The 21674-nt window shown below is 52.5% G+C and overlaps 2 protein-coding genes across 4 annotated transcripts in view; one reads left to right on the forward strand and one right to left on the reverse strand.

The window, feature by feature from the left end:
- The window catches only part of ITFG1 (integrin alpha FG-GAP repeat containing 1), a 75131-nt gene extending 54318 nt beyond the window's left edge, over positions 1-20813 (reverse strand). Inside the window, exons 1-6 of the mRNA XM_037144881.2 lie at positions 20575-20813; positions 18932-19004; positions 13862-14007; positions 12700-12757; positions 11544-11618; positions 1039-1133 (exon numbers count right to left, since the gene is read on the reverse strand). Of these exons, the coding sequence (XP_037000776.2) occupies positions 1039-1133; positions 11544-11618; positions 12700-12757; positions 13862-14007; positions 18932-19004; positions 20575-20782 (655 nt within the window). The 5' untranslated portion in view covers positions 20783-20813. The remainder of the gene's footprint in view (positions 1-1038; positions 1134-11543; positions 11619-12699; positions 12758-13861; positions 14008-18931; positions 19005-20574) is intronic.
- A 235-nt stretch (positions 20814-21048) lies between these two features.
- PHKB (phosphorylase kinase regulatory subunit beta) overlaps positions 21049-21674 on the forward strand; it is an 80036-nt gene continuing 79410 nt past the window's right edge. Inside the window, exon 1 of one of the 3 annotated variants that reach the window (XM_037144859.2) lies at positions 21049-21169. In XM_037144859.2, coding sequence (XP_037000754.2) covers positions 21094-21169 — 76 coding nt within the window. In that variant the 5' untranslated portion in view covers positions 21049-21093. The remainder of the gene's footprint in view (positions 21170-21674) is intronic. The other 2 variants (XM_037144851.2, XM_053672224.1) reach the window with 2 other exon arrangements.

The following is a 21674-nucleotide window of genomic DNA, read 5'->3' on the forward strand; positions in this document are numbered from 1 at the left end:
CACGGGGACAGGGCCTGAATGGGTGGCACACGAAACCAGTATTTTCAGAGGAAGCCCTGCCCACAGGGGCTCCCCTGAGGGGCGGTGCCCGGTGACGCGAGCCGCTCTTGAGACCATAAACACAGGAGGTGTCAGGCACCTGACGTGCGTGGAGCTGTCAAAACCGGAGACCGAGGCGGGAGAGTGGCTGTGGAGTAACAGGTGAGCACAAGGACGGAGCTGGAAGGCCCCTTCTCAGGCCTCCTTCCCAGAGCTGGCCCGCCCCAGACGCGTGGCCCGCCCCAGTGCTTTTACGAGCCTCTGCCCTCAGGACCAGAAAGTCACCACAAGTGCCCTGTAGGTGACAGGCTCTGAGGACGCGACGAACGGAACACACCAGGGACACACCGTGACCATGACTGAGCTGAGGGCTCCTGCCCCCACCGACACCAACTGCAGCCTGACCACAGCCCCCTGCCTCGGCCCATTGGGGCTGGTGCTCAACTCCACACCTGGCCGGGCCCCGCCCCCGGGAGAGTAACACAACCGTCCCTCTCGCACCCTCTGCCCTGGAAACCCTCTCGCTGCCCGACAGCCAGGCGCCCATTCAGTGTGCGTGCACCGTACTGTTTGGTTTGCTTTTCTACGTTTAAAATTTCCTATGCTGAAGTGTTTTAAAGCCTTGGAAACTTTAAATATGTGAATTACATATTTTTCTTATAATTAAATCGACATTCATTAGCCAATACTTTTTAAGTGGAAAGGGAACGAAATACCAGGCAACAGCTGTCTGAACTGTCACGGATGCTCGATGGCTGGAAAACTCAGCCTCTCATGTGCCCCCCCCAACCACTAGGAGCAGCGGGGGGTGGGTGGGGGGGTCGGCTCATCACACCCAGTGGTTTTCCACTCGTCCGGCACCACAGGCTTCCTCCCAACCTTCAAACGTTTCGGTTTGAACACAATTCAAGAGAAAATGTTTACTAAGAAAACAGTAAATAAAATCCCATAATGCTCTAGCAGTTCAAAAGAAATATTTCACATTTCTGTGCAACTCACCTGCTGTGAAGTCTTCGGTCAGATCGATAAATGCATTGGAATGTGGAATTCGCATTTTCCTCTTAGTGGTCAGTGCGGGGTGCCATGATAAGTTCCTAAAAGAGAGAGATTTTCTTAAGGCGCACATCAAACGAGCACTGCTTTAACAGTGCTCGTACACGAAATCTCGTACACGAAATCTGTGCATGCAAAATATTTTAAAAATTCATTTATTTTCACTGGGCTATTCTACATATCCTAAAACTCACTCTTTTAGAGCGCACAATTTACTGTTTTTAGTATGTTCCTGGTGAACGACCATTGCCAATATATATATGTTTTTAGATTTTATTTATTTACCTTTAGAGGGGAAGAAAAGGAGAGAGGGAGAGAAATATAAAGTATGGTTGCCTCTCATGTGTCCCCTGCTGGGAACTAGCCTGCAACCCAGGCATGTGCCCTGACTGGGAATCGAACCACAATCCTCTGGTTCGTAGGCCTGCACTCAATCCACTGAGCTACACCAGCCAGGGAGCATTACCAATATTTAATTGCAAACATCCTCGTCATCCGAAAAAGAAACTCCACTCGTTAGTCACTTCCCACGTTTCCCCCGCCCCTGGCAACCACCAGTTTGCTCCAGTCTCTGTGGATTCCCTTCCTCCACGTGTTGTATCAACAGGAGCACGCGGCGGAACGCCTCAGGCTCATCCATGCTGTCACATGCACCAGCACTTCTGTCCTTGCCGTGGCTGAGTAGCACTCCAGTGTCTGGCTGCACTTTTGCTTACTGCTTCCTCTGTGAATGGACACTGGGCTCGTTTCCGCTCTTGGCTATTATACATAAAGCTGCTACACGCATTCACGCCCAGGCTTTCAAGTGGATAGCTCTTCGGGGGATATTCCCAGGAGGGGAACTGTGGGGTCATTTGGTAACTGCAGTTTAGTATTTTGAGGAACTGTCAAAATGTTTTCCCAAGTGGCTTCAGCACCTTCCATCCTTGCTAACTATGCAGGAGGGTCCCAATGTCTCCATTTCTTTGTCAACACCTATTATTGTCCATTTGTCTTATTAGAACTCTTCTCCAGGGTGTGGTATGGTTTCTCATGGTTATAACTTGTATTTTCCTAATGGCTAATGATATTGAATGTTTTTATGTGCTTATTGGCCATTTGTGTCTTCTTTGGAGAAATGTCTACTCAAATCCTTTGCCTATTTTTAAACTGGGTTCTTTATTGCTTTATTGTTGAGTTGTAAGAGCTCTTTATATAGATCAAATACTAGACCTTTATCCAATATAGGATTTCCCAATATCTATTTTTTAATTTAGTTGCTTTTTCTTTTGTTGTCATATATAAGAATTTATTTTCAATTCCAAAGTTATAAAGATTAACTGGTATGCTTTCTTCTAAGATTTTTATAGTTTTAGCTCTTATTTATATATTTGATTCTCTTTTAAACAGAAGAAGAATGATTGAATGTTATAAATTATTTCTTAGACTGTAGAGAATGGTTATCTTTTATGAGTATTAATTCTGAGGTTCTGAACCATGACAAAGAATGAATTCAGAACCTACCTCACACCACATAACAAAAAATCAACTCGAAATAGATCCAAGACCTAAAACTATAAAATTCTTAAAAAAGAAAACAGAGTGATAAATCCTCATGACCTTAGATTTGAAAATGGACTCTTAGTTATGACGCCAAAAGATCGCACAATAAAAGACAAAACAGATGAACTGGATTCATTGAAAGGAAAAACGTTTGTCCATAATAGGACAATAATAGGACAACCTCTGTCCTATTATGGACAATCGCTTCGGCAGCACAGATACTAAAATTGGAACCATAACAGGACAATCTCAAGAAAGAGAAGAGACAACTGCACAGATGGGAGAAAGCACTTGTAACCCTCACTTCTGCAGAGGCTCTAGACCGCACAAAGAACTCTCGCAGCTCAGCAACAAAGGACACAAAACCTAATTTAAAAATGACAAAGGACTACACAGGTCTCCCAGGAAGATATGCAAATGACCACCACGCACAATGAAAGATGCTTAACATCATCAGCCCCTAGGAAACGGAAATCAAAGCCACAATGAGAAGCCACTTCACACCTCCAGGACGACAGTAATCGAAGCCAGAAAATCACAAGTGTTGGAGAGGATGTGAAGGAACAGAATCGCATCCTTGCCGGCAGGAATGCAAAACGGTGCCGCAGCTGCAGAAGACAGTCGGCAGTTCCTCTGAAGTCAAACGCAGAGGCACCACGCACGGGTGCATGCCCCAAACTGAAGGAGGAGCAAGTTTTGATAAAACCACTGCCCCACAACCCCTCCTTGCAGGCAGTCCTATTTACCAAGGTCCCACCAACCCAGCTGCCTCCAGGGCCCTCCATTCTTCCCCCACGGTTCTGGAACACTTGCCCGGCCTGAGAGGGCTTTGGTTACAGGAGGGGCTGCCTCCTGGAGAGGGCCAGCTGCTCCAGGCTCTGACTCGTGGGGTCTGCATCCACCATGCTGAGCCCGGGCCTGGCCTGGAGTCCTGGCCGGACTGAGCCAGAGTCTCAAGTGGCATCTCCTGTTCCCTCCTGGGGGTCAGAATTTGCTACGTTTTTTCAAAGCACAGTGTTCCAGTCCCTTATGGGAGTGCAGACACATCATCTCTGAAGAGCAACTGCGAGTAATTATGTCCAACTTAATTATCTACACAGTGTCCAATGGACTGTGTGGCAAACAAGGTTTATTTGAGAACTTAGCTTTGATGCGTTTAGAAAGTGGGGAGAAAGACTTCACTAATTTGTTCTTGGCAGGCGGAATCCGGGAAGGAGACGGATATTCGTCAGGAAGCGCTGAGTCCTGCAGACCGGGACTCCCTCCCAGTAGCCCTCTCTGCTCTTTCCCGCGCACACGGGGCTCGCCTGTGAGCTGAACACGGCGGGGAACTCGGAGCCAGGCCCATTCACACCACCTAACTTTACTACTTTAACCCAACCCCGTGACACGGGCTTATAAGAAAATACTAAATCCATTGAGAAGCCGTATCTGGCCTTCGTTGTGGGTAACTCATCGCCCAGCACTGGGGTCACGTTCTTCTTTCAGATGACACTGTATCAGAAATGCTTAAAGTAATTTCAATTCAGTTCCACCTATCGACGGCTGGTTCACTTCTTTTTCAGACAGGCCACTCATTCATCAGTTCTTTAAACTTGAGCATTCGTGTATTTTTAATTACTAACAAAACAATCAGACTCAGGCTAGAGATTCCATGACAAGTTTAACCCAAAGTCATCTCCTGGTGTTCCCGCAAAATTTGTAATTACAGGTCAAAAGTAAGTTAGAAACACAAGCCTTTCAAAGCTGAGATTAAAGAGCTTAATCACGTGGCCGTCTTCAATCCCTGCCAGAGTAGTTACTGGTCTCGTTCCCTAAAGAACTTTCGGCAAGTTTGCTTCGGAGCAGGTTATAACCAGCGTTTTGGAAAACGTCACATGGTTGGTAACATCTGTCCTAGGAACTGGTCAACAGGAATGCGCACCTCCAATGCAGACCCTAGAGCAGGGTGACGCAGAAGCCACACAGACGGTGGCCCGCTCAGCAGAAAGGTGTGTTCTAGTGGGCCCGTGCGTTGTTTCAGAATTTTTGAATTCACTTAACTGTTAAACTTAAATTAAAAAATCAGATTTCACAGAAAAATCTGGACTTCCAGCTTCTCTTGACATCTCAGAAGGCCTGGCAACCAACTGGTGAGAGCCTGTGGATGACGGAGGCCCCGGCCTTCCTGCTGGCCTCCCGCCCTGGGTCCCCTCCAACCCCTAAGGGCAGCCTGCAACTCCCCGGAGACGGGGATGGGGCCCCCAAGTTCCCGGACACCCCAGACCAGTACTGAAGCCCATCCCGGCGCCTCACCGTCCGCCTGTTGCCTGCACTCAGTGAGTCCCCACAAACCCTCTGGGAGGCGGTTAACCCTGAACTTTATGTGGGGTGACTCTTCACCTGTGTAAGGTGTACCAAGGGGGGGGGGCTGCTGCTTTTCATGGTGTTTTAAGATGGTTGAAAATTAAATATGTACAGCTGTCTATCAGAATTAAATTGTTTAATTTTTTGAATTGTTTCAAATTTCATAGTTCAAACTAAAATGTATTTCTCCTTCATTGCGGCTCGTTGTACACACGGTTTTCCAATAAGCAGCGGCAGACGCTGTACTTCTCAAGCAACTGCGCTCATGTAAACTATGATCTTCTCGTCTGTGCTCAACTCTGTTTGAAGGCCAAAGTCGCAGATACAAACTGCTCTGGTTACAAAGGAAGAGACGGCAGGGACGCGGAGGTGGGCAGCTATGCCCCGGGCTCAGCCTATCCGCGGCGTCTCTCGACCTCTGTGGAGAATGCCAGCCCCGAGCTTCTCCCCAGCAGGACATGTCGCCGTGTCAAGGTGCTCTAATCTGTGGGCATTGCTGCCCCTTCATCTCAAAGGACAGCATTTATCAGAAAATAGATGGAGATGTAATTAATGTCAACGGTAGCTTTTGGTTGCCTATGGTAACTGTTCTCTGAAATGACTGCTCATCCGCCCACTGTCTGATGATCGCCCTACACTGAGTGATCACTGTTGAAGGGTCCCCAGCAGAGGCAGTGACCAGCAGGTGGGTACGGCAGGTGCCCCCCGCTGCCCAGTTCTTCAGGACGGTCGTCTTCATCCATTTTTACTCTGACAGGCTCTAGAGGAATTCTGACAATCTATGTACCCCTTAATACATTTAAAGTAATTTCTGAGAATGTAATCTATTTTCATTAGCTTACGTAGCTACGAAATAGGCAATCTTCGAACCTATCAGGATTGTGGAGATGTTAGAATAAAAAGATGTGTCCGGAGGAGAGTCAACCCCGCCGTGAGGTGGCACTGGGCGCCACCGCGCACACACAGGAAAGCCGCCGGACAGACTCCTGGCGATAGCACAGCCTTCCCTTCACCCTCGAACGGGTCCTTCCACTTCCTCACGGAGCTTCGCCGTGATGTGACACCCTTCTACCCTGAAGTCTCCTTAGTGACCTTGTCACATGTCTCTGAGGAAGTGGAGGTCTACCAGTGGTGTGGAAGTTAAAACTGGTATTAAGTGGTTTTATCGTCTGAGTGTATTTCAAACATGTCTCTGAAGGTGTTCATTTTAGCCTCCAGGGTACAACAGATAAGAGCACACAGGATAGTCTGATCACTCATTAAGCCAAAGCGGAATTTTACTGGGACTGTATTTTTAAAGAGGTGATGAAGCTTTAAAGTGTCCCAGTTGTACATCCGTGCGACACTCGCTGCCAGACCAGACGGGGTCAGCACAAACCCGGTCACCTGTTTTGTTGAACTCTCCTTGGACGCACTGAGACACTATCCCTAATTTCCTAAGTATGACGTATCGGGATTATATATGTTTAAATCTTTCCTTCTCAGAGACACACTCGCTGACATTACTTGTAGATGGACTGTCCGGGCGGAGGCTACAGGGGAGGGGGAGGGGAAGGCGTGACAGAACCAGGACTGGGCCAAGCCGACGGCGACAGGCGTGTGCGCTCAGAGTCCCTGGTCCCGTCCCTCTGCCTCTGCATGTGTTCACAGTTGTTCGTAACGGGGCGTGCCCAGCGCCCCTGCCGGTCTAAGAGCCCCGCTGCTGCCCGCACCCGCTGCCAGGCTCCTCCTTGGGAAGCGGCCCCCAGCTGGGAGGAGGCCCAGGCCTGCACCTGGACCCCCAGATGCCCGAGGTGGTCACTGCGGGGTGGCCGGCTGGCTATGTGCACGTGACTCTCACCCAGACCCGCCGTGCGTGGACGCTCCGTGAGCCTGCCAGGGCCCTTTGGCCACAGAGAACACCTGTTGTGAGAAAACTGTGGAAAGGGCCAGCCCAGCCCAGAGTTGCTCAGGAGCCACCTTTGCTAAAGGCTTATGGAAGCCCCTCTTCCTCTGAGCCCTCCCCCACCCTGCTGAGTCCCTTCTGGAGGGGCCGGGGCCGAGCTGGTGGGGAGAGGGGCCCTGGAGACAGGGCCGCCCACTCCTTCCCCCGACAGCTGGGCCAGGCCCTGGGCCTCTGCTGACCCTCGCTGGGGGTGGCCCAGAGGACCCGAAGGCACTCTCCTACACAGCATCTGACGGTCACCAGGAAACACGCACAGGCCTCTGTCCGCAGATCCTGGGTCTTGTGCCCCAGCGGCTGCCCCCGGGCACAACAGCACACACATTTTTAAAAGCTGCAGCAGGAATCTAATGGAAGAGGACTTGTATTTTCAGAAACTGTGTTGGCCTTTTACCCCAAATTGAGATGATAACACACCCTAACCCCACTCGAAGTGTGCTGCGTCAGTATCTCTCCAACTAGCTTGCCTCTTCCCGGACCACGTCACTGCGATACAGTAACGTGCCGCGTAGCGTCCTAACCACCGTGCGTGCAGTTCCGCCGTCCGTGCTGCAGGGCGGCCTGTTTTCAACACAGATGCAGACAGTGATGGGAGGGAGCAAAGTGGCTTCTCCGTAAAGAAGAAAAACATACTTTTGATACATGCTAATAGAAAAGTGCTGACTCAAGACACTTTTAAATATCAGTATTCATGATGAAATTCTACACATTTCTTTGCATAGAAACTACAAAATCATGCTTTTCTCAAAAGGCTGATACCTTTCTGAACGATGACTTCAAAGGATGTATGTCTGAAAACGGCCAGGCTTAACTGGGAGCAAGGCGAATGCACTTTGAGAAGGACACGTTATGTCACTGGCCGAGGGGCAGATAGGAGCTTGCCAGCACCCGACGCCGCCACCGCACCGGCGACAAGGCAGCGGGCCGGTCCCCAGAGCCTGAGAGCCACATAACCGGCCCCTCACAGCCTCAGGGTGCACCAGGAGAAACAAATATGAGTCCTTCAGTAACGTGCGGGGCGATAACCACAGCATGTATCATTAAGTCATCTGCTAAAACTTTTCATTACCTCTATGGCTTAACTTTGAAATAAACAAAAAAATTAGGTGAGAAACAATGGGAGAATAACTTATCTCCAGTAACAAGATTTCTTTAGGAAAAGATCAAAGTTAAAAACGGATGCAGTGTTTCTATGGAAACGCCAATAAAAGTCTTATTTCTCAAGTGTGAAACATGAACGGTGTGTGAGGGGCAGGGAGGGGCTGCTAGGGAAACCCTGAGAGCCTGGGCCGCATCAGAGCCCCCACTTCCGTCACGACTGGGGGTTCCGATGCTGGGCACCGCGTGAACAGCTGGCTGCCTGGAGGGTTATTTGGTTCTCTTTTGTGTGACAGCCTCATCCTCATCTTCATATTCTTTCTAAACAAGGGAGTTAAGTGACATGGCATCGTATTATCATTCCATTAGGAATAACTACTTGCAACATTTTCTGTGACGCACCAGCAGACACAAATCAGCCGAAAGACGAAGGTGCTTGGATACGTGAATCCCTGGTTCCAATGGAGGCAAGAGGGAAGGCGGCATGGGGAACAGGGGTGCCTTGCTTTGAGCTGAGGGTGCTGCCTGTGCCCAAATAAAAGCGGGGTCTTTTCCAGGGGCGGGGAAGGCCCAGCCCACGCTGCAGACCACGGACACCGGCTCTTCTCGGTGCCGTTGATGCCACACCCCACCCCGTCACGCGGTCACCGGTGAGGCGAGCAGCGCAGCACAGTGGCGGTCTGTCACACGCCTGCACCGATGCCCCCGAACGCAGCCTGGGCCCAACCCCGACGTGGCTCTGAACCCCGTGTGCCAGGCGGAGAGTCTGAGCCGGCGACAGTGCACTCACTGGCTTCGATGGAAGCGCCCGATGCACGCTTTCCCCTCAACGCTGAAAACAACGCTCTGGACGCTGGCGTGACGCCAGTCTCCAGTGCCCTTTCTGGGCAAACGCTCCCCGACGACAACCTCCGGTCCTTGCGAGGCAGGCCCGACGCGTCACAGCTGGGCTGGCGGCTGCGCAGTGTGGGGCACGCCCGCACCGTTCCTGGCCGTTACACACGGAGGCCTTGCCTCTGACCACTCGCTCGGCCCACTTCACTGGCCCCCGTGCCCAACAGACTCAGTGCCATTCGGTCCCCATGCCGTGATGCCACTGCCAGGTACCAGGGCCACCTGTCTGTACCCCTGCCTGCCGCTCTGACCTGGGCACCCTTCCCTGGGCCGGACCGGTCGTACTGGATTGACCCGTGGGAGTCTCCAGTTTCCGAGCCTGCGCTGAGCCAGGGGACAGCCAGGGGCTTTCCAGCACAACCCTGTGGGGACACTCAGCGCTCTATTTAAAGATCATTGCAGACTCTGCGTTAAAGCTGAGCTGCTGGCCACACTGAACGAGACGTGTGGCGCTCAGGGCTCCGGCTTACCCACACAGCTCGGTGTCTACACTGCAAAAGGCAGGCTGGCTCTCCTGACGAGTCAGACCGGGCTGCCACACAGAGGCCCCATGCACGGTCCAAAATGCCACTGCCGACAGCTCTTCCCTGACGCCCCTGTGCGTGTGTCTGCGCCTCACACAGCTGACATGGCCTAAGTGCATCTTTCTTAATTTAGTGACACGTCCTCGCTGGTTCCCGCGGGGGCACATTCCTTCCTGCCGTCTGCACCCCGGCACTGCTGGGCCGCTGCCACGCTGATGGTGCCATGGACAAAAAACCCTTTCCTGCGGAGTTATGCTTCTTCACTCGTTAAACTGGCATCGGGACAAGTCTTGGGAACAAACTTGTTACTTGCAATATGGTCAGCTACTCGTGTTTAATCTGGAACAGCAACGTACATGAGAAACATCATCAAACACAGAGCGCCACTCCAGGGGCTGAAGTACACCAGAGCCGGACGCACAAAGACCAGAAGCGAGCATACGCCCCCTGGCCAGGCTGCTCGGTTGGCTGCAGCACTGCCCCACCGGCCCAGACACACGGCCTCTCCAAAGCACAGGAGGAGCCGTCATGCCCTCAGGCAGCACCAGCTGTAGAAGCTGCAGTGTGTCAAACTGACAGAGCGGGGGTGGGGGAGTGGGTGGATGGGGAATCTACCACGGCGCTCCCCGTGCGGGACTGAGCTCAGCCACTGCCCCGTGACAATCGAGGCCGGCTTCTCAGGCAGGCCTTGCCGCGGCAGGTGCGGCCGTGCGGACCCCAACCCGCCCACACCCGGTTCTCAGCCACAGAGGCAGAGCAGGACCTGCATCCGACTGGCCTCAGGACAAGTTCTCTCCCAGGGGCTTTTCAAAGTGCGGGGTGAAAACAGGCTTCCCATCCAGCAGTGAATGGGAACAAGTCTTTCAAAGCTCAGTAAGAACAGGATCAAAACTCCCATATTCTTTATTGCAAACCTTCAGAAAAAATGGTAGGAAATACAACAGTTTTTCTTCATAACACCTTAAATTTTGATGATTTATTCACCTATGTGCCTGTGAGTCACATTTCGAAAGCTATTCATGCAAACATACGCCCTCTGGCCAGGTCGCTCGGTTGGCTGCAGCACTGCCCCACCGGCCCAGACATGCGACCTCTCCAAAGCACAGGAGGAGACGTCATTAGATTTCCAAGCACCTGGGAGGACAGGCCGGTAAAGGTGCTCGTCTGCACTTGCTGGGAAGTCAAAAGAGTAGATACACGTGTTCTGTCCTCTTGAACTAAGATCCTGCCTTCTCAGGTATGAAACAGATTTACCAGGCTGAAGGCGTCTAATGAAAAGTGTCTGGTCACGAATTCTTGTGCTAGGGCGATTCTATTTTAAGCCTGGAGAAATCATAATGAAGACCTTTGAAGTGCAAGACTCCAGGCGGCTTTTGCTGAGAAAGGCACTCTTGGATCGGAAGAGTGCGGGCCCACGCTGGTCAAGGGTGAAGTGCACCCTGAGCCGAGAGGATGAATGTTTACATGTGTGGGCAATTATCCACTGCTCACTGAACAAATCAGAGGAAAAAGGAACAAAGCCACCACCAAGAACCTAGAAGCTCACGCAGCCACGGTGGAGAATCCCACCGAGACGGCAACATCCGTCCTGTGTGAACCCCTCCAATGAGCCACCAGGTAAACGGGGACCTGGAAAGCCTGTGTCTCCCTGCCCAGAAGGACAGAGAGGCGAAGCTGGCTCCCTCTCCCTGGAGGGTGCTCCCCGCTCAGATCCGGACTGTTCAGGAAAGCTTACAGTGACCCAACACAGGATTCTGGGCCCTGGCCGAGGAACTTGGGTGCTGAGAGCATTGTCCCTACACTCCAAGGTTACAGGTTCGATCGCCGGTCAGGGCACATACACGAGAATCAACCAATGGATGCTTACTCTAACTACTCTGAGGAGGAACATCAAATCGATGTTTTTCTCTCTCTCCCTCCCTTACTCCCTCTCGCTGAAATCAATCAATAAATTTTTAAAAATTGAAAAAAGAATAAGACCAAGGATTTCCAATGACCTGGTTTTTTCCAACAGCTAAAGCGACCATTCACACAGACGCACAGCCCCTGCAGCAGCGGCAGTGCCGACGAGGAAGCACGCGGTCACGGCCGCATTGTTTACTCACCCGCCCAGCAGGACCTGGGGCTGGCTGGATCCATTCGTGACACCAAACACATCAGGAATCAAATCGCCATTGAAGCTGGAAAGAAAACACCGAGCCGCTGTTTTACTGAACTAACTGGAAGACCCGCGGGGGTGTCGGGCATTCCCACGCTCACCAGTGCCTGCTGCGGTCCGTGGAGGTCAGTGGAAGGGACGTGTCACTTCCAGGCACAGGGTGCGAGTTTTGTGCCTGGACCCTCCAGCCCCTCCCCCACGTGTCCCACAGCCCAGCCGCACAGAGGGCGAGGCTGCTGACAGCCCGAGTCTCCGCGTGACGGCCCCCAGCAGGGCCCACGTGCAGGGTGAGCAAGAAAGGACCTTTGGTCCCGGCACGCGGGCGTTGTCTCTGACCTCTGCCCGATCTGGCCGCCCGAGTGGCAAGGCAGCGGCGCTTACTTCGGAACCATGGCCCGTCTCGTGCAGTTCGATGGACTCAGGAAAACCACCCAGGAAGTGATGCTGGGGGAACAGTCCCACCAGCAGCAATGCAAGAATGTACACAGGGAAAGGAGTCCAGCCGAGTACAATCAGGAGGAACCCACGAATCCTCAGACTTCCAATGGCTAGGGACCTACTGCTACTGTGACTGCCATTTCAAAAAGGACAAAAGGACAAGAATGTGGCCCCAAAGGATCTCTACCCTGTTACCCCAGATCCTGAGATCTGTATTAATTTTATGCTGGTATGAGTCTATCTGGAGGCAATAAATGATCACATTGAGAAAGAGCTGTAAAAAAGGACAAAAGTTTCTCCTCAACACAGAAATCTGTGCAAATCCTTTGATATGTGTCATTTAAGCCCTAACCACTTTACCCCCAGACACTCTTAATTCTTTGATTCACGACATGGGTCAAATCAACGCCGATCCCTGGCAGACGCATTCACAGTGACCGACACGCAAACGAAACACAATCCCCTCTTCTTCCTAAAACACTGAGTTTCGTTTTTCTCTTTCCTCTGACGTGGAAAACAAACACCATGTAATCAGAGCACAGGCCCCACCGGCTTCAGAGAGTGAATTCAGTGCCGATTCTACGCTACAAAGTAGTTTTTACATGAAAAGCTGTCCTTTCTGTTCACCGGTTTAAATGACCCGAAGGCAGGCAGCAGGTACTCACTCCATAATTAGAGGTTCATCCTGGAAAGTCCTGCTGAGGATGGTCCTGTTGCGGGGGTCTGGGAAGAGAGCACACACAGATTACAGGCCTTTGTGCTACTTCTGCTATCTGCCCGCAGGGAAAATATTCTTGCATTTTCCTCCAGAGTCATCTCCAACTGTCTCCCTCTACCACCACTAATGAGACCGTATCGATCTAACTCAAATGGACGCCAGGTTTGTGGAGACCGAACCCTGGGCGGATCGGCTCCCCAGTGACGACCGGCATCCAGCAACTTCCACGGGGGGCTTCGCCCTGGAAACCTCTCAGTGAGTCTTTTTTACATGAAATTTAGCAGGTGACAGGTAAGGTTTCCTGGTGGAGGAGACAACTTGGTACACGGAACTCGAAAACGTCCGTGTTCACAGACGAGCTGTGCTTTCCACGCGGCCTTAGACCCTCCCCGAGGGAATGAATCTGGAGTATCACGATACCTGTCTGTATTCCCCAATGTTACAGAAAATGCAACTGCATCCTCCGCGCCCGGCCTTGAAATCCGACTCCAGGGACAAGGCTGTGGACTCGGGTGTGAGGACTGGCTTGTGGGGTCAGACGTGACCCTGGGCTCCGCTCCTCGGTGCCTTCCCACACAGTGGTTCCCAGACAGCCTTGTGGGAAACACGGTGAGTTTTGGAAGGCAGGGGTGCGGGGAATCGGTGGTCTGTCTGCATCTTCTCAGCGTCTGACCGCTGAACCGGAGTCTTGGGCGGGCGCAAGGCACAGCGTGCTGGGCACGTGGCCTTCCGACAGCTGTCGTGCACATGGCCACGTCCTGACAGTGAGAAGGCAGTAGCTTCCGGAAGGCCGGGATTATTCCAGAAAGTTCAACCTAGAGTCTGTTCTTCTGTAAGCCACGGAAACCCTTTAGCGAACCTCTCTCTTCCTTACGCTTGCCAGACTGAATTTTGTTTTCTGGAACTGACCGCAGACCAGCTCTCAGGCGATAATGGAAAATCAGAAAGCGGACTTCCAAAAAAGCTTTTACAGACAATCAGTGACACTTAAGAACCACATTTACTTTGTTTTAAACTGACTCAGAACAAAGTTTTTCTTACTTAACAGCAGGCATGTTTTTCCTTCAATATCCAGTGACAAACATCAAAAACTCCTCACACAAACTCACCTAACGTCTGATTTTGTCCCCAGAAGATAACAGCTCCTAATTCGCTGCTGGCATGATTTTTGGGCAGGTACGTCAGGAGGACGTCCATCTGCGAGTCTCCGTCATAGTCCCCGGGGACAACGCCTGTGATCAAGGCGCTGTGGTTCCTGGAGAAACGAGCGGGACACCAGTGAGGCCCGGAGGGAGAGGGGGCTGCCGAGCTCGTGCCGCCCCAGACGGCTTCCGGCGCAACGTTTACACAACCTCTCGGTGGTGACGGGCTCCACGCCCTTCTGGGTGGCCCATCGCCCGTCACGTGAGAGGCCTGTCTACAGACGAGTTCGGGGTGGACGCAACGCTGCCTTAAGAGACGAGACCAGTCTGCACTCTATCAAGAGAAACCTCGGTTTTCCGCTCAAGCACTGGCCAAGGTGGAGCCTCTACTGAGTGTCTCTGTGCAGGGCACCGAGGTATCTGGAAGGCGTTTCTAGCAAACAGAGGCTCCTAATGAACCACTACAGCAGCATTGTGTATCACTGTCATTTTATCAGGTAAAAGGTACTTTTAAAGTATTTAGTTTTGGATTTTAATGAGATACAGAGTAAAAACTAAAAACTCATTTTGCTTCTGAAAGCTATTCACGTTTCACAGTGAAAACTAAATTCCTTTTTACCGAAACTGTCAATACAGTATCCGCACACCCACACCTAATTTTACATTTTTAATTAAAAAACTCTACAATTATTTACATTGAACTTGAAAACTGAACATTCTGAAGTCTTGTCACGTTTCTGAGTGACCCGACCGAAAAAAAAAAAAAAAAAAGGCCTTAAATTCAATTTCTAGTTCTTTCTACTTAGAGCAAGTAGCAAGACATCAAGTTTCCAACTAGACTATGAGAAATTACTTCCTGAACATCGTCAGCGCCTACGTATGTATACGTACATATACAGCTTAAAGTGAAACCAAGGAAAATACTGAGAAGTGCTGCAGAAGCACAACCCAACAATGGCTTTACTGTGCCGCGTCGGCCTGGTCGGCCCCGGACACCACACCGAGTGCTCGGCCCTCACTACCAAACAGGAACGTCCCTCAGTGACCAGAGGACCCGGATGCGCAGAGCGATTAAGCAGCTTCCAGTGTTACATGAACAGCTGGGACTCAGACTCCGTGTGTCGGCCCCTGAAATGGCTCCTTATTACCACCAAGTGTTTTTGGCTGTGCCAGTGTCCTCCAGGAAGCCCGGCAAAACCGGAACCTCCCATGGAGAGCGCCTGGGCGTAAAGATGACGACGGATCAGCCACACGCGCGTCTATGCATCTCACTGTCTGACGTGTACACCTCTGCACGGGTGCGTGTTTGTGCGTGGGTGTGCAGTAACACACGCTGCATACACTCGCCAGTAACACCTGCCCTAAAGCCCTCACCATCTGGTGGCAAAGAGTGCCCCGAGACAGGCACGAGTGTGGGACGAAGGCTTAGCAGGAACGTCGACAAGGGTGCCAGGAAAGGATGGAGCAGACGAGGGTGCGAATGGCCTGAGTGGCAGCGAGGGCACCGTTGGCTGCAGCGTCCGGGGTAAAGGGCTGAGGAAGCGGCTCTTTGTCCGAATGCGCCCGAGGCTCAGACGGGGGAGTCCTTAGAAATAGTGGGAGGCCAGAGTCAGGCACCAGGCTGCAAGCAGGTTAACTCAAAGTCTGCACTGTGAATGACAGTCCCTTCCGCCTGTCCCCAAGGAAGACAAGAGCCCAGCAGTTTCTTTCCGGGAAGTTTCAGGAGTCAGAGATGTAAGGTATAGCCAAGGGTAAGGTTCTGGCTTCAAGCTAACGACAGGGAGGTGACGAAAAGGCTACAGAAGGAGCAGTTTGACACCTTGCCCCCCATTCCTGGAAGGACTGTCAGCCCAGAACACACCACAGGGTACGAGACAGTTAACGAATTAGCTTTCTAGCGCCTTACTCTTAACTATGAACACACACCAGGCCCTTTGAAGAAAGCTGGATGTTAAAGACAGCCAAAAACAGACAATAAGAAATTGAAGAAAACTGAGATAACAGAACAAAAGAAAACCTCAAAACTACCCTTTGAGACATAAAGGAAGTACGTCCACTTAAAAAAAAAACATATTAAAGACAGCATGGTAAGAGAAAAAACCAGTAAAAGAAAGGAAACTTATTGCAGATGGAGGAATATGACAGCTAACACAAACGATTCGATAGAAGGATTAAGATAACATTGAGAAAAAAAACCCTGGAAAGGAAAATAAAATAAAATGACAAAAACGCAGTTAAAATAAAGGAGTAACGGAGGACCCACGCAGTCTAGTAACCAACTGACAGGCATTCCTTAAGGAGGAAACAAAAAGTTACCAAAGAAATAATGTCAGAACATTTCAGAAAGCCCCCAAGGACAGAGACCTCCACTTGAAGGGGCCTGTAGCTCATAATGCCCAGTGCGATCAGTGACACATGACCTGCACCGAGACACACCGCCATGGAATCGCAAAGCAAAGGGGTAACAAAGAGACCCTAGTAGCTGCTAAAATTTAAAACAAATCACGTTTGAAGGATTCGGAGAAAGAAAGACACTGAGTATTGAAGGAGCAGCCAGTGGGACTGGAAGAGAAGAGGCCAGGGAAGCATCACGGGTGGGCAGAGAAGGCCTGGGAGTGAAGGGCCTGCCGAGCCTCCTTTCCCAGGCACCTCCCCGGGATGCGCTCCCTGGTGGAAGCGAAGATGCCAAGAGCAACAGGGCCCAGGATCCAGGGAACCGGGACCCGGCAAAGACCAGCGCAGGGGTGGCCCCACGGTGTGACTCTGCAGAAGGCCTAGAGCTGGACCTGTGGGGGCACAGGCACGCAGAGGACGCGTTGGGGACACAAGGTGCAAGGAGGGCCTGGGGCAGCATAAGGGGCCATCTGCAGAGAAAATGAGGACGTGAAAACTGTGCTTTATTTTGTCAAGAGCCACCGTCGCTCCGGGAGGGGAGACCGTAGGGAATGGGAATCCTGCGCTGCCTGGCTCTGCGGCAGAGTCTCCTGGTCCAACCTTGAGCGATAATTACAAACCCAGCTGGGAACGTGCGGCAGCACCACGGAGATGACAGAGATCAGTTACAGCGACAAATCCTTATCCACACCCACAAAAACCCCAACAGATGAAGACGGGAACCCAATCACAGTGAAAGAACGTGTTTTAATCTATGGACGTAAACGCCAGAAGAAACAGCTCAACGTTTTAAAAGTGTTTGCATCTGGGGGAGGAAAAGGGTGAAGAATACTTACTTTTATTTTTAAAAATACTCTAAGTAAATGAAAATAAAAACAAGAGTTTCAAAATTTTCAAAAGACAGTAAGTCCTCACTTGACATCACTGGTAGGTTCTGTGACTCGAAGGGAAACAACATATGAAACTGATTTTCCCACAGGCCGGTCGAGAATTAAGTCCCGACGGCATTTCATCGACGTTACAAAGAACAGAACACAACAGCCCTGTTCAGGCACCTGACACACATAACACAACACCACACTAAAAAATATTAGTTGGGATTTAAAAAAAGAACTTAGTGGAATGCAAGTCCTTTATGTCCCGTAAATTTCTTTAACTTTCAATCGTCCAAGAATAATCATTTCTTGTATATAAGAAAATTTCTTGCACACGAGGCAGTTCATTTCTCGTGTATAAAATCCACCAATTTCTGCCCCCTCCCCACTGCCAGCATGCTGATGTCCGGGACCCAGAACAGTTCTCCGGGGTAAGTTCCTGTTTATTCACCCACCACTTCCCCCTCAAAGTTCTACTCAAAGTTCTAACTCAAGGCCACTTCTTACTACACGTTCACAATGAAATGCTGTAAAGTCTGAGCACTCATTAGCCCTTTTGGGGACTGACTTTTTTTTTTTACTAGAGAGAAAGGAAAGAAAAAAGACGGGAAGAGAAACATTGATTGGCTGGCCCTGCATATGCCACAGCTGGGGACCGAATCCACAACCCAGGTGCCTGCCGTGACTGGGAATCGAAACAGCACCCTTTTGCTTTGCAGGCTGATGCCCAACCAACCGAGCCACACTGGTGAGAGGTGGAAAATATTTTAAAAGTGCTTCCTAAGTCATCTTTTATCTTTCCATGGACCCGTTCCTCCTGCATGTGGTTACTAAGCACATCAACTTAAAACTCTGCTTTCGTCATCTCTCCTTTCAGCAAGAACCTGTAACGACTGCTCACATCTGGGGGGGGCTGAGTCCAATCTCATGCTGATATCGATGGAGGGGCCTCATTCGCCCCGATGGCGCCTCCCTGTCCCCAGCTCCCCAGGGTGCGCCCGAGGCTTCCATCAGGCAAACCCTCCCAGCTCCTCTTCACCCCACGCTGTTTTTCCTGCTGCCCCTTGATCGGCTGAGTCCCCAGCTGCCAAGTCCTCACCTGAGGTTTACTTAGGGTCAAGCTGAAGTCCCCCAGCTTTCTAGAAGCGGCCCCTGTGGCCTGCACTGACTCATGGCCTCTGCCCAGAACCAGCCAGCAACCAACCCTTGCTCTTGCAGCCTCAAGAGTATGTGGGCTCACGATTGGTGGTGGTCACTGGGTTTTACACGATTCAGTCATAGAAGAGAAGAACTGTTACTTGGACATTTAAAAAATTTATCCTGATTTGAATGTGTTCAAAATCAACCTTAAAAACTTACCACCTACCAGTCAACAGACAAAGGAAAAATAAGAAGAGAGGGACTGGCCTTTTCCTTGCCCCCATGGAAAGCCCCCCGCCCCAACACAGCTGACCTGGTGAGCCTGTGAGTGAGCTGCACACCCAGGCTGAGGGGCAGGCAGCCCGCCACACACTCAGGAAAGCCCACTGGGCTGCAAGGGAATGGTGAGTGACAGCAGGGGCTGACCCAGGCCCATTCACTGCGTGCACTTATAGAGAAAGTCGAGTGTAAACTTGGACACAGTCAGCACTGTTCCAGACCAATGACGTCCCACACACCCCTCCGTGTCAACACCGCAGGTGGGTAAAACCGATGTCACAGACTAGCTATTGCACATCTCTTATCGCACTAATGAGTGTTTCACAGAAACAAATACATGTGTACTTACTTCAAGGACACCTTCACTTTGGGTTTAAAATAGGGTGCATTCTGGTCTGCCAAAAAGACGATCAAATCATTTCCTAGAAGAAGCAGATATAGGATATTAGAATAAGGTTCCTTGGTAGGACATCTGACTAGTGTTTCCAAAAACTTTCCGGGTACCGTTCTCAACAAGAAAACTTTATTTGACTCCAGTTCACCTGCCCTCTCGAGATCAGCCCTACGTGTCTGACAGAATGGAGATTCCCAGCACCGAGTCACAATCCAGTGGTGTTCACAGGTACCTGGTCAAGACAACCTGAGCCGATTAACGGCCTCTGCCCCAAGTCAGAGCGGTTGACTTAAAAGAACCATAAAAAGGGCCTGCCTTGTAACTCTGTGTCAAGCCTCGTCTTCCCCAAACCCAACAATGAAGACCCTGGTTAAGGGGCATGAAGGATGCAGAATCTCGGACAGTAGGCATCTAACTAATAAGAACACGATTACGTATTTAGACATAAAAAGCTGAATCATGCAACACCCTCTTGTGACTCCTGTAGAACCTTCCCCTGGGTTGATGCATTCTTGGAACTCAGTGAGCATTCAGGAGAGCAGAAGTTTAGAACTGTTCAGGTACACACGAGCCACCCCTAACTTTAAAAGCCTCTGCATCCATTTTGGATGGAGTAGCTACAGGTTGGGGAGTATGCACCCTTTTCCCAACACATGGAGTCCTACAAAGACGGAAAATATCCAGGGGCCACAAGGGGCTCTGGGGCCCTGGCCAGGGCCGGAAGAAGTCTGGGCCAGGATCCTGTCAGGGAGGCTCTGCACTTCACTCCTTTCTTTGTAGCCTTGACCTTAAACAGTACCTGGCTCTGCAGGTTCTCAAGAATGACAAGACCCTCTAATGCCATTTGCTAGCATCAAAATAAACAAAACAAAACAGAACATTGTTTTGGGATGGGTAAAGCCAGGAACTCCCAAGAACCTCAAGTTGGCAAAGAAAGCAGAGACAGGGAAAACTAGGGTAGCGACCAAAGGAGGGCAAGGAAGGAGTCCAGGCAACTGAGAAGGGGGGCGGGTCGGCAGGTGGAGAACCCTTTCCCAAGGAGTTTATCCGCAGTCGGGGTTCCTACGAAACGCGCGTGCCAGATGCGGAGAGTCTGGGGCGCTGGGAGGGCACAGGAGCTCCCGGGAAAGCTGGGACCCTGACAACGGGGAGGGGCGACGAATGAGGTCCAGGTGGAGGCCGGGAGAAGGCCTCGGAGCCCAGACGATCGAGGCGCGTCGTTTGCAGCCCACGAAAGGGGACGAACAGGTGGGGTGGGGGTGGGGGTGGGGGAGAAAGGAAGGAATGCGAGGGCCTCCGGGGAACCAGGAAGTGCTCTGGGAGGCGGGCGATTCCACGGGGAGGACACGGAACAAGAGGGAAAGCCGCGGGCTTCTCAGGAAGAAAACTAGGGTGTTTCCAGGGCTTTGGGGCGGGGTGGCCGGGCCGGGACTGGGAGTGGGGGGTGGGGTGGAGAGGACGGAGGGACGGGCCAGCTGTCAAGGATGCTGGAGGGAAAGGGCGAGAGAGCCAGGGCTGGGAGAGAGGGCCGGGCGACCGCGGGGGCCCGCGAGGCACACGGGGACACGGGGGAGGGAGGAAGGGCCGCAAACACTGACTTTCCCGCAGCACGAAGAGGTCCGTCTGCTTGTCCGAGTTGAGGTCTCCGAAGGCCGCCAAGGTGCCCCAGGCCTCGGCCCCGAAGAGCTCGGCCGTGACGTTGTGCAGCGCCCGAGCCGGGGCCGGCCCGACTCCCAGCAGCGCGAGCCCCCCGAGCAGCGGCGCCCACAGCACCCAGGCGCCCGGCAGCCGGCCCGCCGCCGCCATGGCCGCCCCTCGGCCCCGCCCGCCGGCCCCGCGCCGCGCTTGACGGCAGCCGGAAAGCACCGCGCCGCCCCCGCCCGCCCGCCGCCCCGCGCCGCCCCGCCGCCCGCACGAGCCGCCGCCCGCCCCTCGCCCTCGCCGCACGGGCGACCCCTCCGACTGACGCGGCGGCGGCCGAGGGGCGAGCGGGGGCGCCCTCGCGCTCACTTCCGGCCGGCGCGTCTCGCGACAGTGTCGCGCGGGGGGGCGGGGCCGGCCGGGCGGCGTTGACCGGCGGCCCCGGGGGCGGTGGCTCAGGCGTCGGCCCCGGCGCGATGGCGGGGGTGGCGGGGCGAATGGCCGAAGTGAGCTGGACGGTCTTGGAGCGGAGAGCCCGGTCCAAGCGCTCAGGTTTGCCCAGCTGGGGCGCCCCTCCCCCCGAGCGCCCTGGGCGGGGGGCAGGTGGGGTCCAGGGGTGAACCCGTGCCCGCGTGTGTCCCCCTGGAGAGCAGTCTGCCGTCCGGCCTTCCGCCCGAGGTCTCCCCCCGCGCCCCAGGAGTGAGGGGATGGCCCCAGCGTTACTCCTCGTGGGCCCCCCCGTAAAGTAGTGGTGGCACCGACTTCTCCCGGAGGCTTCTTCCTTAGAAATCAGACCCCTGTCCCTGCCGACCAGAGGGTGTCCTTCTGTGTGTTCCCAAAAGTCAGATGGCTTCACTCTCGGGCAGGACTACGACCTGCTCGTTGCCTTGAATCAGGCCCCTTTTACATTCCTCTCAAATTCGGAGCCCCTGGGCAGTTTGTCTTTGGTCGCAGAATTGAAGGGGGACAGGGCTCAGGCCACGAAGGGGGTCACGTGGAGCGCAGCTAGGGTTCGAGCGGGTCCCTCCCTGGGCAAGTGGCCTCCGGGTGCCTAGTT

The sequence above is a fragment of the Artibeus jamaicensis genome, unplaced genomic scaffold (assembly GCF_021234435.1).
Source record: "Artibeus jamaicensis isolate MK-2021 breed Jamaican fruit bat unplaced genomic scaffold, CSHL_Jam_final contig_755, whole genome shotgun sequence".
NCBI classification, from domain to species: Eukaryota; Metazoa; Chordata; class Mammalia; order Chiroptera; family Phyllostomidae; genus Artibeus; species Artibeus jamaicensis.